Source organism: Crinia signifera, chromosome 1 (assembly GCF_055691185.1).
Source record: "Crinia signifera chromosome 1, ASM5569118v1, whole genome shotgun sequence".
NCBI classification, from domain to species: Eukaryota; Metazoa; Chordata; class Amphibia; order Anura; family Myobatrachidae; genus Crinia; species Crinia signifera.
Window position 1 is genome coordinate 472,860,082 of NC_139217.1, and position 14,146 is coordinate 472,874,227.

Sequence of the window (14,146 nt, forward strand, 5' to 3'; positions counted from 1 at the left end):
AAACCCGATTGGGGGCTCATCCTCACTGCAACACACAAGTGCTGAAGTTCTGTCACAGATAGATAGATAAACATTCCCAGCTTATCTCCATCACTTTGATCATAATAATATAATTACAGATACTGTGATTCACCCAACAGATCTCTGCCCTTATTTGTGCAAATATTCAGAGGTATTTGGCAATCACTTCAAGGTACAGTAACTGAGGCGTTTGTCTATATATGGGGGTGCAAGAGACAGAGGGGGGAGACTAGCGAGAGACAGAGGGTGAAGAATAGCGAGAGACAGAGGGGGGAGAATAGCGAGAGACAGAGGGGGGAGAATAGCGAGAGACAGAGGGGCAGAATAGCGAGTGACAGAGGGGGGAGACTAGCGAGTGACAGAGTGGCAGAATAGCGAGAGACAGAGGGGGCAGAATAGCGAGAGACAGAGGGGGCAGAATAGCGAGAAACAGAGGGTGGAGAATAGCGAGAGACAGAAGGGGGAGAACAGCGAGAGACAGAGGGGGGAGACTAGCGAGTGACAGAGGGGCAGAATAGCGAGAGACAGAGGGGGCAGAATAGCGAGAGACAGAGGGTGGAGAATAGCGAGAGACAGAAGGGGGAGAACAGCTTGAGACAGAGGGGGGAGAATAGCGAGAGACAGAGGGGGCAGAATAGCGAGTGACAAAGGGGGGAGAATAGCGAGAGACAGAGGGGGGAGACTAGCGAGAGACAGAAGGGCAGAATAGCGAAAGACAGAGGGGGCAGAATAGAATGAGACAGAAGGGGGAGAATAGCGAGAGACAGAGGGGGCAGAATAGAGAGAGACAGAAGGGGGAGAACAGCGAGAGACAGAGGGGGGAGAATAGCGAGAGACAGAGGGGGCAGAATAGCGAGTGACAAAGGGGGGAGAATAGCGAGAGACAGAGGGGGGAGACTAGCGAGAGACAGAAGGGCAGAATAGCGAGAGACAGAGGGGGCAGAATAGAGAGAGACAGAAGGGGGAGAATAGCGAGAGACAGAGGGGGCAGAATAGAGAGAGACAGAAGGGGGAGAATAGCGAGAGACAGAGGGGGGAGAATAACGAGAGACAGAAGGGGGAGAATAGCGAGAGACAGAAGAGGGAGAATAGCGAGAGACAGAAGAGGGAAAATAACGAGAGACCAAGAGGGGAGAATAGCGAGACACAGAAGGGGGAGAATAGCGAGGTACAGTAACTGAGGCGTTTGTCTATATATGAGGGTGCAAGAGACAGAGGGGGGAGACTAGCGAGAGACAGAGGGTGAAGAATAGCGAGTGACAGAGGGGGGAGAATAGCGAGAGACAGAGGGGGGAGAATAGCGAGAGACAGAGGGGCAGAATAGCGAGTGACAGAGGGGGGAGACTAGCGAGTGACAGAGTGGCAGAATAGCGAGAGACAGAGGGGGCAGAATAGCGAGAGACAGAGGGGGCAGAATAGCGAGAAACAGAGGGTGGAGAATAGCGAGAGACAGAAGGGGGAGAACAGCGAGAGACAGAGGGGGGAGACTAGCGAGTGACAGAGGGGCAGAATAGCGAGAGACAGAGGGGGCAGAATAGCGAGAGACAGAGGGTGGAGAATAGCGAGAGACAGAAGGGGGAGAACAGCTTGAGACAGAGGGGGGAGAATAGCGAGAGACAGAGGGGGCAGAATAGCGAGTGACAAAGGGGGGAGAATAGCGAGAGACAGAGGGGGGAGACTAGCGAGAGACAGAAGGGCAGAATAGCGAAAGACAGAGGGGGCAGAATAGAGAGAGACAGAAGGGGGAGAATAGCGAGAGACAGAGGGGGCAGAATAGAGAGAGACAGAAGGGGGAGAACAGCGAGAGACAGAGGGGGCAGAATAGCGAGTGACAAAGGGGGGAGAATAGCGAGAGACAGAGGGGGGAGACTAGCGAGAGACAGAGGGGGGAGACTAGCGAGAGACAGAAGGGCAGAATAGCGAGAGACAGAGGGGGCAGAATAGAGAGAGACAGAAGGGGGAGAATAGCGAGAGACAGAGGGGGAAGAATAGAGAGATACAGAAAAGGGAGAATAGCGAGAGACAGAGGGGGGAGAATAGCGAGAGACAGAAGGGGGAGAATAGCGAGAGACAGAGGGGGCAGAATAGAGAGAGATAGAAGGGGGAGAATAGCGAGAGACAGAGGGGGGAGAATAACGAGAGACAGAAGGGGGAGAATAGCGAGAGACAGAAGAGGGAGAATAGCGAGAGACAGAAGAGGGAAAATAACGAGAGACCAAGAGGGGAGAATAGCGAGACACAGAAGGGGGAGAATAGCGAGAGACAGAAGAGGGAGAATAGCGAGAGACAGAGAGGGGAGAATAGCGAGACACAGAAGGGGGAGAATAGCGAGACACAGAAGGGGGAGAATAGCGAGAGACAGAAGGGGGAGAATAGCGAGAGACAGAAAGGGGAGAATAGCGAGAGGCAGAAGGGGAGAATAGCGAGAGACAGAAAGGGGAGAATAGCGAGAGACAGAAGGGGAGAATAGCGAGAGACAGAAGGGGGAGAATAGAGAGAGACAGAAGAGGGAAAATAGCGAGAGACAGAGAGGGGAGAATAGCGAGACACAGAAGGGGGAGAATAGCGAGAGACAGAAGAGGGAGAATAGCGAGAGACAGAAGGGGGAGAATAGCGAGACACAGAAGGGGGAGAATAGTGAGAGAGAAGGGGGAGAATAGCGAGACACAGAAGGGGGAGAATAGCGAGACACAGAAGGGGGAGAATAGCGAGAGACAGAAGGGGGAGAATAGCGAGAGACAGAAAGGGGAGAATAGCGAGAGGCAGAAGGGGAGAATAGCGAGAGACAGAAAGGGGAGAATAGCGAGAGACAGAGGGGGGAGAATAGCGAGAGACAGAAGAGGGAAAATAGCGAGAGACAGAGAGGGGAGAATAGCGAGACACAGAAGGGGGAGAATAGCGAGAGACAGAAGGGGAGAATAGCGAGAGACAGAGGGGGAGAATAGCGAGAGACAGAGGGGGGGAGAATAGCGAGAGACAGAGGGTGGAGAATAGCGAGAGACAGAAGAGGGAGAATAGCGAGAGACAGAAGAGGGAAAATAGCGAGAGACAGAGAGGGGAGAATAGCGAGACACAGAAGGGGGAGAATAGCGAGAGACAGAAGAGGGAGAATAGCGAGAGACAGAGAGGGGAGAATAGCGAGAGACAGAGGGGAGAATAGCGAGAGGCAGAAGGGGAGAATAGCGAGAGACAGAAGGGGGAGAATAGCGAGAGACAGAAGGGGGAGAACAGCGAGAGACAGAAGGGGGAGAATAGCGAGAGACAGAAAGGGAGAATAGCGAGAGACAGAGGGAGAGAATAGCGAGAGACAGAAGGGGGAGAATAGCGAGAGACAGAGGGGGGAGAATAGCGAGAGACAGAGGGGGAGAATAGCGAGAGACAGAGGGGAGAGAATAGCGAGAGGCAGAAGGGGAGAATAGCGAGAGACAGAGAGGGGAGAATAGCGAGAGGCAGAAGGGGAGAATAGCGAGAGACAGAAGGGGGAGAATAGCGAGAGACAGAAGGGGGAGAACAGCGAGAGACAGAAGGGGGAGAATAGCGAGAGACAGAAAGGGAGAATAGCGAGAGACAGAAGGGGGAGAATAGCGAGAGACAGAGGGGGGAGAATAGCGAGAGACAGAGGGGGAGAATAGCGAGAGACAGAGGGGAGAGAATAGCAAGAGACAGAGGGGGGAGAATATCGAGAGACAGAAGGGGGAGAATAGCGAGAGACAGAGGGGGGAGAATAGCGAGAGACAGAGGGGGGAGAATAGCGAGAGACAGAAGGGGGGGAATAGCGAGAGACAGAAGGGGAAGAATAGCGATAGACAGAGGGGGGAGAATAGCGAGAGACAGAAGGGGGAGAATAGCGAGAGACAGAGGGGGGAGAATAGCGAGAGACAGAGAAGGGGGGGGGAGGGGTCAATATATATATATCCAACCCAATAGGTTGCAGTGTTCATGGGTGATATTTCGTACTGCAGGTGCCTTCCCAGCTGGCAGCCTCAGTGCGGGTATACGGACACAAGTGGCACGCCGTGTAACCTTGGCCCTTACACCCGCCATACTTCTATGTATTCCAGGAAGGACGTTTCTACTCACATCCCAGCCTTAGCAGCACTGGGCGCAGGAGCTCCCCCGACTGGCTGTGGCAGGTATAGTTCCCCATCACTGATTGGCTGACACTTGGAAGGTGCAGGTCCCCTAGATTGGTAAGGAAGCCCCAGGGGACATGTGGGGACCCATTGTATCTCCACTCAGTCCCCAAACTGCAACAGAAAGAAGAGTCACATTATTGCTGTCCGTAATATGCCGCATATAAAGGTGCGTGGTGCCCGTAATATGCCGCATATAAAAGGTGCGTGCTGCCCGTAACATGCCGCATATAAAGGTGCGTGGTGCCCGTAATATGCCGCATATAAAGGTGTGTGGTGCCTGTAATATGCTGCATATAAAGGTGCGTGGTGCCCGTAATATGCCGCATATAAAGGTGCGTGGTGCCCGTAATATGCCGCATATAAAAGGTGTGTGGTGCCCGTAATATGCCGCATATAAAGGTGCGTGGTGCCCGTAATATGCCGCATATAAAGGTGTGTGGTGCCCGTAATATGCCTCATATAAAGGTGCGTGGTGCCCGTAATATGCTGCATATAAAGGTGCGTGGTGCCCGTAATATGCTGCATATAAAGGTGCGTGGTGTCCGTAATATGCTGCATATAAAGGTGCGTGGTGCCTGTAATATGCTGCATATAAAGGTGTGTGGTGCCCGTAATATGCCGCATATAAAAGGTGTGTGGTGCACATAATATGCCGCATATAAAGGTGTTTGATGCCCATAATATGCCACAGATAAAGGTGTGTGGTGCCCATAATATGCCACATATAAAGGTGCGTGGTGCCCATAATATGCCACATATAAAGGTGCGTGGTGTCCGTAATATGCCGCATATAAAGGTGCGTGGTGCCCGTAATATGCTGCATATAAAGGTGCGTGGTGCCCGTAATATGCTGCATATAAAGGTGCGTGGTGCCCGTAATATGCTGCATATAAAGGTGCGTGGTGCCCGTAATATGCCGCATATAAAGGTGCGTGGTGCCCTTAATATGCGCATATAAAGGTGCCCGTAATATGCTGCATATAAAGGTGCGTGGTGCCCGTAATATGCCGCATATAAAGTTGCGTGGTGTCCGTAATATGCTGCATATAAAGGTGCGTGGTGCCTGTAATATGCTGCATATAAAAGGTGTGTGGTGCACATAATATGCCGCATATAAAGGTGTTTGATGCCCATAATATGCCACAGATAAAGGTGTGTGGTGCCCATAATATGCCACATATAAAGGTGCGTGGTGCCCATAATATGCCACATAAAAAGGTGTGTGGTGCCCATAATATGCCACAGATAAAGATGTGTGGTGCCCATAATATGCCACATATAAAGGTGCGTGGTGCCCATAATATGCCACAGATAAAGATGTGTGGTGCCCATAATATGCCACATATAAAGGTGCGTGGTGCCCATAATATGCCACATATAAAGGTGTGTGGTGCCCGTAATATGCTGCATATAAAGGTGTGTGGTGCCCGTAATATGCCTCATATAAAGGTGCGTGGTGCCCGTAATATGCTGCATATAAAGGTGCGTGGTGCCCGTAATATGCTGCATATAAAGGTGCGTGGTGTCCGTAATATGCTGCATATAAAGGTGCGTGGTGCCTGTAATATGCTGCATATAAAGGTGTGTGGTGCCCGTAATATGCCGCATATAAAAGGTGTGTGGTGCACATAATATGCCGCATATAAAGGTGTTTGATGCCCATAATATGCCACAGATAAAGGTGTGTGGTGCCCATAATATGCCACATATAAAGGTGCGTGGTGCCCATAATATGCCACATATAAAGGTGCGTGGTGTCCGTAATATGCCGCATATAAAGGTGCGTGGTGCCCGTAATATGCTGCATATAAAGGTGCGTGGTGCCCGTAATATGCTGCATATAAAGGTGCGTGGTGCCCGTAATATGCTGCATATAAAGGTGCGTGGTGCCCGTAATATGCTGCATATAAAGGTGCGTGGTGCCCGTAATATGCCGCATATAAAGGTGCGTGGTGCCCGTAATATGCCGCATATAAAGGTGCGTGGTGTCCGTAATATGCCGCATATAAAGGTGCGTGGTGCCCGTAATATGCTGCATATAAAGGTGCGTGGTGCCCGTAATATGCTGCATATAAAGGTGCGTGGTGCCCGTAATATGCTGCATATAAAGGTGCGTGGTGCCCGTAATATGCCGCATATAAAGGTGCGTGGTGCCCTTAATATGCGCATATAAAGGTGCCCGTAATATGCTGCATATAAAGGTGCGTGGTGCCCGTAATATGCCGCATATAAAGTTGCGTGGTGTCCGTAATATGCTGCATATAAAGGTGCGTGGTGCCTGTAATATGCTGCATATAAAAGGTGTGTGGTGCACATAATATGCCGCATATAAAGGTGTTTGATGCCCATAATATGCCACAGATAAAGGTGTGTGGTGCCCATAATATGCCACATATAAAGGTGCGTGGTGCCCATAATATGCCACATAAAAAGGTGTGTGGTGCCCATAATATGCCACAGATAAAGATGTGTGGTGCCCATAATATGCCACATATAAAGGTGCGTGGTGCCCATAATATGCCACAGATAAAGATGTGTGGTGCCCATAATATGCCACATATAAAGGTGCGTGGTGCCCATAATATGCCACATATAAAGGTGTGTGGTGCCCGTAATATGCCGCATATAAAGGTGAGTGGTGCCCGTAATATGGCGCGTATAAAGGTGCGTGGTGCCCATAATATGCCACATATAAAGGTGCGTGGTGCCCGTAATATGCCGCATATAAAGGTGCGTGGTGCCCGTAATATGCTGCATATAAAGGTGCATGGTGTCCATAATATGCCGCATATAAAGGTGCGTGGTGCCCGTAATATGCGACATATAAAGGTGCGTGGTGTCCGTAATATGCCGCATATAAAGGTGTGTGGTGCCCGTAATATGCCACATATAAAGGTGCTTGGTGCCCATTATATGCCACATATAAAGGTGTGTGGTGCCATGTGTGTGGTGCCTGTAATATGCCACATATAAAGGTGTGTGGTGCCCGTAATATGCCGCATATAAAGGTGTTTGATGCCCATAATATGCCACATGTAAAGGTGCGTGGTGCCCATAATATGCCGCATATAAAGGTGTGTGGTGCCCGTAATATGCCGCATATAAAGGTGCTTGGTGCCTGTAATATACCACATATAAAGGTATGTGGTGCCCGTAATATGCCACATATAAAGGTGCGTGGTGCCCGTAATATGCCACATATAAAGTTGCGTGGTGCCCGTAATATGCCACATATAAAGGTGCTTGGTGCCCATTATATGCCACATATAAAGGTGTGTGGTGCCCGTAATATGCCACATATAAAGGTGCGTGGCGCCCGTAATATGCCAAATATAAAGGTGTGTGGTGCCCATAATATGCCACAGATAAAGGTGTGTGGTGCCCATAATATGCCACATATAAAGGTGTGTGGTGCCCGTAATATGCCACATATAAAGATGCGTGGTGCCCGTAATATGCCTCATATAAAGGTGTTTGGTGCCCGTAATATGCCACATATAAAGGTGTGTGGTGCACATAATATGCCGCATATAAAGGTGTTTGATGCCCATAATATGCCACAGATAAAGGTGTGTGGTGCCCATAATATGCCACATATAAAGGTGCGTGGTGCCCGTAATATGCCGCATATAAAGGTGCGTGGTGCCCATAATATGCCACATATAAAGGTGTGTGGTGCCCGTAATATGCCACATATAAAGGTGTGTGGTGCCCGTAATATGCCACATATAAAGTTGCGTGGTGCCCGTAATATGCTACATATAAAGGTGTGTGGTGCCCGTAATATGCCACATATAAAGGTGCGTGGCGCCCGTAATATGCCAAATATAAAGGTGTGTGGTGCCCATAATATGCCACAGATAAAGGTGTGTGGTGCCCATAATATGCCACATATAAAGGTGTGTGGTGCCCGTAATATGCCACATATAAAGATGCGTGGTGCCCGTAATATGCCTCATATAAAGGTGTTTGGTGCCCGTAATATGCCACATATAAAGGTGTGTGGTGCACATAATATGCCGCATATAAAGGTGTTTGATGCCCATAATATGCCACAGATAAAGGTGTGTGGTGCCCATAATATGCCACATATAAAGGTGCGTGGTGCCCGTAATATGCCGCATATAAAGGTGCGTGGTGCCCATAATATGCCACATATAAAGGTGTGTGGTGCCCGTAATATGCCACATATAAAGGTGTGTGGTGCCCGTAATATGCCACATATAAAGTTGCGTGGTGCCCGTAATATGCTACATATAAAGGTGTGTGGTGCCCGTAATATGCCACATGTAAAGGTGCGTGGTGCCCGTAATATGCTACATATAAAGGTGTGTGGTGCCCGTAACATGCCACATATAAAGTTGCGTGGTGCCCTTAATAAGCCACATATAAAGTTGCGTGGTTCCCGTAATATGCCACATATAAAGGTGCGTGGTGCCCGTAAAATGCCACATATAAAGGTGCGTGGTGCCCATAATATGCCACATATAAAGGTGCGTGGTTCCCCTAATATGCCGCATATAAAGGTGCGTGGTTCCCCTAATATGCCACATATAGTTGCGTGGTGCCCGTAATATGCCACATATAAAGTTGCGTGGTGCCCATAATATGCCACATATAAAGGTGTGTGGTGCCCGTAATATGCCACATATAAAGGTGTGTGGTGCCCGTAATATGCCACATATAAAGTTGCGTGGTGTCCATAATATGCAACATATAAAGTTGCGTGGTGCCCATAATATGCCACATATAAAGGTGTGTGGTGCCCGTAATATGCCACATATAAAGTTGCGTGGTGTCCATAATATGCCACATATAAAGGTGTGTGGTGCCTATAATATGCTGCATATAAAGTTGATTTGAGGCACAAGGCTTGGTTCTGTATTGTATTTCGATGTTGGTCCTGCACGTACTACATCACCGCCTCACCTGTCATTCCTGCCGCTGCACCTTAAGGTAACATCGTCTCCAATTCTCCCATATATGACCCCTGAAAGATAGATGGCATTTATTCACAGCAGAAATCACAATACTACTGAACATGGTGCTGTATTAGGGGAGGGTGTGTGATGTCAGCACCAGGCCCGGATATACCTGTATTAGGGGAGGGTGCGTGATGTCAGCACCAGGCCGGATATACTTGTATTAGGGGAGGGTGTGTGACGTCAGCACCAGGCCGGATATACCTGTATTAGACTAGTGCACAGTGTAAATATCATTTGATGGGTTCTGAACATATTCGGACATACACATCCATACGAACAAGGTGCATATTAATTTGCAAGGTGGGATTTAGCAGTGGTGGAGCGGCGTTAACCTGAACGCTGGTAGCTAAGAATTCACAGGGGTGCAATCAGGTCTGAATTAACCCAACAGATGTGTTCGCGCACATCTAGCCTCCTTTTGCGTTAAGCAGCCCTTCTAGTCGCGCCATGCGTTAGTGCACCTCATTAGTGCCCGGTGTTTTTTTTATGACTTTTTCTGTCAATTGTATCATACTTGTAAAACAAAGCACAAACAACGCACAAGCTGCTTCTGCTGATTAAAGTGGTCTGCTTAGGAAATGCTACGTAACACTGTTTCCCAGGAAGATACTGTGATTTTCCATTCCACAGTGAATATAGGCATGCTGCATATAATTTTATTCAGCAGAAGCTGCTTGTGCATGCATTTTGCAAGTAAAACTTTATTTAACACAAAAAGCCGCAAAGAGGGTGCGTGTACCTAAAGAGTGACACGGAACTCACGCATTATGCATAACGCAACTTGTATCGCATGGACAAGAGATGTATGAGGACACATGTGTATAAGGGAGGAACGCTAACACCTGTCATTAGTACGGGACAGTAAGTCGGTACCTTCCTCCTCCCATGTCCGTGCAGACAGCGATGCGGCAACCGCGGCCACAGCGAGGAGACAAATCACCCGGCTAAGACATCGTGCAAAGCTGATCATCTACAAAACACAGAAATAGCCAGGTTACACGAAGATTACAGCTAGAAAGTTCTAGATCAGCACATATAGTACATGATTACACAGCCAACTTACATATCGGGCATTAATACCATCGGAAGCCAAAGCTTAGTCAATAAGTAGTCTACAATATGCCCCAGTGTCTCACTACTACCCCTCGTGTATGAGACCCCCCCCCCGCAGCTTGAGAACATCGATGGCCGCACAATCCCACCAATTAGAAGTATAATAGTATAATATACACGGCTCGTATTTTACTAACCGTGAACACAGCAATGTTAGTCAAACTAATCATAAAGGCATCTTATATCCAATCCATCTGTAGCCACCGAGAGAACAATAATGTGTGTGTGGTGGATGCTTTGGCAGAGACAGGTAAGAGGAATTTACCAAATCCCTCAAGTAAATACTGTACATAGAACGGGCCAGAAACTTTACTACACTCCAAGGGTAAAGCATTAGCTGCTAATTAGGTCATAATCTCTGCAGAATATTGCATTAACTCTGCAGCCGTTCTCCTTACCCGAGCCCCCTACAGCGGTTATACAGACGCTCTACCACCCGAGCCCCCTACAGCGGTTATACAGACGCTCTACCACCCGAGCCACCTACAGCGGTTATACAGACGCTCTACCACCCGAGCCCCCTACAGCAGTTATACAGGCGCTCTACCACGGGAGCCCACTACAGCGGTTATACAGACGCTCTACCACCCGAGCCCCCTACAGCGGTTATACAGACGCTCTACCACCCGAGCCGCCTACAGCGGTTATACAGACACTCTGCCACCTGAGCCCACTACAGCGGTTATACAGACGCTCTACATCCCCGAGCCCCCTACAGTGGTTATACAGATGCTCTACCACCCGAGCCCCCTACAGCGGTTATACAGACGCTCTGCCACCCCGAGCCCCCTACAGCGGTTATACAGATGCTCTGCCACCCCGAGCCCACTACAGCGGTTATACAGACGCTCTACCACCCGAGCCCCCTACAGCGGTTATACAGATGCTCTGCAACCCCGAGCCCCCTACAGCGGTTATACAGACGCTCTACCACCCAAGCCCCCTACAGCGGTTATACAGATGCTCTGCCACCCCGAGCCCCCTACAGCGGTTATACAGATGCTCTACCACCCCGAGCCCCCTACAGCGGTTATACAGACGCTCTACCACCCGAGTCCCCTACAGCGGTTATACAGACGCTCTACCACCCGAGCCCCCTACAGCGGTTATACAGACGCTCTACCACCCGAGCCCCCTACAGCGGTTATACAGACGCTCTACCACCCTGAGCCCCCTACAGTGGTTATACAGACGCTCTACCACCCGAGCCGCCTACAGCAGTTATACAGACACTCTGCCTCTCCGAGCCCCCTACAGTGGTTATACAGACGCTCTGCCTCCCCGAGCCGCCTACAGCAGTTATACAGACGCTCTACCACCCGAGCCCCCTACAGCGGTTATACAGACGCTCTACCACCCGAGCCCCCTACAGCAGTTATACAGACGCTCTCCCTCCCCGAGCCCCCTACAGCGGTTATACAGACACTCTCCCTCCCGAGCCCCCTATAGCGGTTATACAGACGCTCTACCACCGGAGCCTCCTACAGCGGTAATACAGATGCTCTACCACCAGAGCCCCCTACAGCAGTTATACAGACGCTCTGCCTACCCGAGCCCCCTACAGCGGTTATACAGACGCTCTACCACCCGAGTCGCCTACAGCGGTTATACAGATGCTCTACCACCCGAGCCCCCTACAGCGGTTATACAGACGCTCTGCCACCCCGAGCCCCCTACAGCGGTTATACAGATGCTCTGCCACCCCGAGCCCACTACAGCGGTTATACAGGCGCTCTACCACCCGAGCCCCCTACAGCGGTTATACAGATGCTCTGCAACCCCGAGCCCCCTACAGCGGTTATACAGACGCTCTACCACCCAAGCCCCCTACAGCGGTTTTACAGATGCTCTGCCACCCCGAGCCCCCTACAGCGGTTATACAGACGCTCTACCACCCCGAGCCCCCTACAGCGGTTATACAGATGCTCTACCACCCGAGCCCCCTACAGCGGTTATACAAACGCTCTACCACCCGAGCCCCCTACAGCGGTTATACAGACGCTCTACATCCCCGAGCCCCCTACAGCGGTTATACAGACGCTCTACCACCCGAGCCCCCTACAGCGGTTATACAGACGCTCTACCACCCTGAGCCCCCTACAGTGGTTATACAGACGCTCTACCACCCGAGCCGCCTACAGCAGTTATACAGACACTCTGCCTCTCCGAGCCCCCTACAGTGGTTATACAGACGCTCTGCCTCCCCGAGCCGCCTACAGCAGTTATACAGACGCTCTACCACCCGAGCCCCCTACAGCGGTTATACAGACGCTCTACCACCCGAGTCCCCTACAGCAGTTATACAGACGCTCTCCCTCCCCGAGCCCCCTACAGCGGTTATACAGACACTCTCCCTCCCGAGCCCCCTATAGCGGTTATACAGACGCTCTACCACCGGAGCCGCCTACAGCGGTAATACAGATGCTCTACCACCAGAGCCCCCTACAGCAGTTATACAGACGCTCTGCCTACAGCGGTTATACAGACGCTCTACCACCCGAGCCGCCTACAGCGGTTATACAGACACTCTGCCTCCCCGAGCCCCCTACAGTGGTTATACAGACACTCTACCACCCGAGCCCCCTACAGCGGTTATACAGACGCTCTACCACCCGAGCCCCCTACAGCGGTTATACAGACGCCCTACCTCCCCGAGCCCCCTACAGCAGTTATACAGACGCTCTCCCTCCCCGAGCCCCCTACAGTGGTTATACAGATGCTCTCCCTCCCCGAGCCCCCTACAGCGGTTATACAGACGCTCTCCCTCCCCGAGCCCCCTATGCCGTCGGGGAAATACAAATTCATAAATACAGCAAATCTGCCCTATTTGCTAATTGTATTTTTCAGAAAATGGGACCGATGCCGGTTATATGAATTCATACCCGGCATCGGTCATATTTTAGATTCTTAGTAAATTTCCACCAGAATCTTGCAGATTAATAATAAATAACATTTTGTGCTCAATGGACACCGGTAGCCTACTCCTGGTTGCCCAATGGACACCGGTAGCATACCCCTGGTTGCCCAATGGACGCCGGTAGCCCAATGGACACCAGTAGCCTACCCATGGTTGCCCAATGGATGCCAGTAGCCTACCCCTGGTTTCCCAATGGACACCAGTAGCCTACCCCTGGTAGCCCAATGGACACCAGTAGCCTACCCCTAGTTACCCAATGGACACCGGTAGCCTACCCCTAGTTACCCAATGGACGCCGGTAGCCTACCCCTGGTTGCCCAATGGATGCCAGTAGCCTACCCCTGGTTTCCCAATGGACACCAGTAGCCTACCCCTGGTAGCCCAATGGACACCAGTAGCCTACCCCTAGTTACCCAATGGACGCCGGTAGCCTACCCCTGGTAGCCCAATGGACGCCGGTAGCCCAATGGACACCAGTAGCCTACCCCTAGTTACCCAATGGACACCAGTAGCCTACCCCTAGTTACCCAATGGACGCCGGTAGCCTACCCCTGGTTGCCCAATGGACGCCAGTAGCCTACCCCTGGTTGCCCAATGGATGCCCGTAGCCTAGCCCAGGTTGCACAAGGGCTACCCCTGGACTATTCAGTTTCATTGTCACTCACAACAACCATAAATATTTCAGGATTATCTGTGGCATCAAAAGCGGCAATGGCCTGTTGTAAAAAACACGCACCTGCGCAAGTAGCCTGTAAACATTACCGTGTCTCTAAGGCGGTGGAAGGTAAAGTGGAGCAGGGCATGCTGATCCTTGTGGTTCCACAACAGTCACTGATTTTATCACCTTACAATACGGTTCATCTCTTATTTTGCCAATCGTGAAGGACCCTGCTTTAAAGCGTTCCTATCGACCCCCAACTCTGACACACGGAGAAGGAGATCACAGAGCGCAGCGTGTAATTGGCGTGTAATAG

At 50.7% G+C, this 14,146-nt stretch overlaps 1 protein-coding gene across 4 annotated transcripts in view; it reads right to left on the reverse strand.

The window, feature by feature from the left end:
- The window catches only part of IL11RA (interleukin 11 receptor subunit alpha), a 174,064-nt gene that overhangs the window by 69,325 nt on the left and 90,593 nt on the right, over positions 1–14,146 (reverse strand). For all 4 annotated transcript variants that reach the window (XM_083155432.1, XM_083155431.1, XM_083155434.1 and 1 more), the window contains exons 2-4: positions 10,016–10,112; positions 9,087–9,147; positions 4,102–4,268 (exon numbers count right to left, since the gene is read on the reverse strand). In XM_083155432.1, coding sequence (XP_083011558.1) covers positions 4,102–4,268; positions 9,087–9,147; positions 10,016–10,112 — 325 coding nt within the window. The remainder of the gene's footprint in view (positions 1–4,101; positions 4,269–9,086; positions 9,148–10,015; positions 10,113–14,146) is intronic.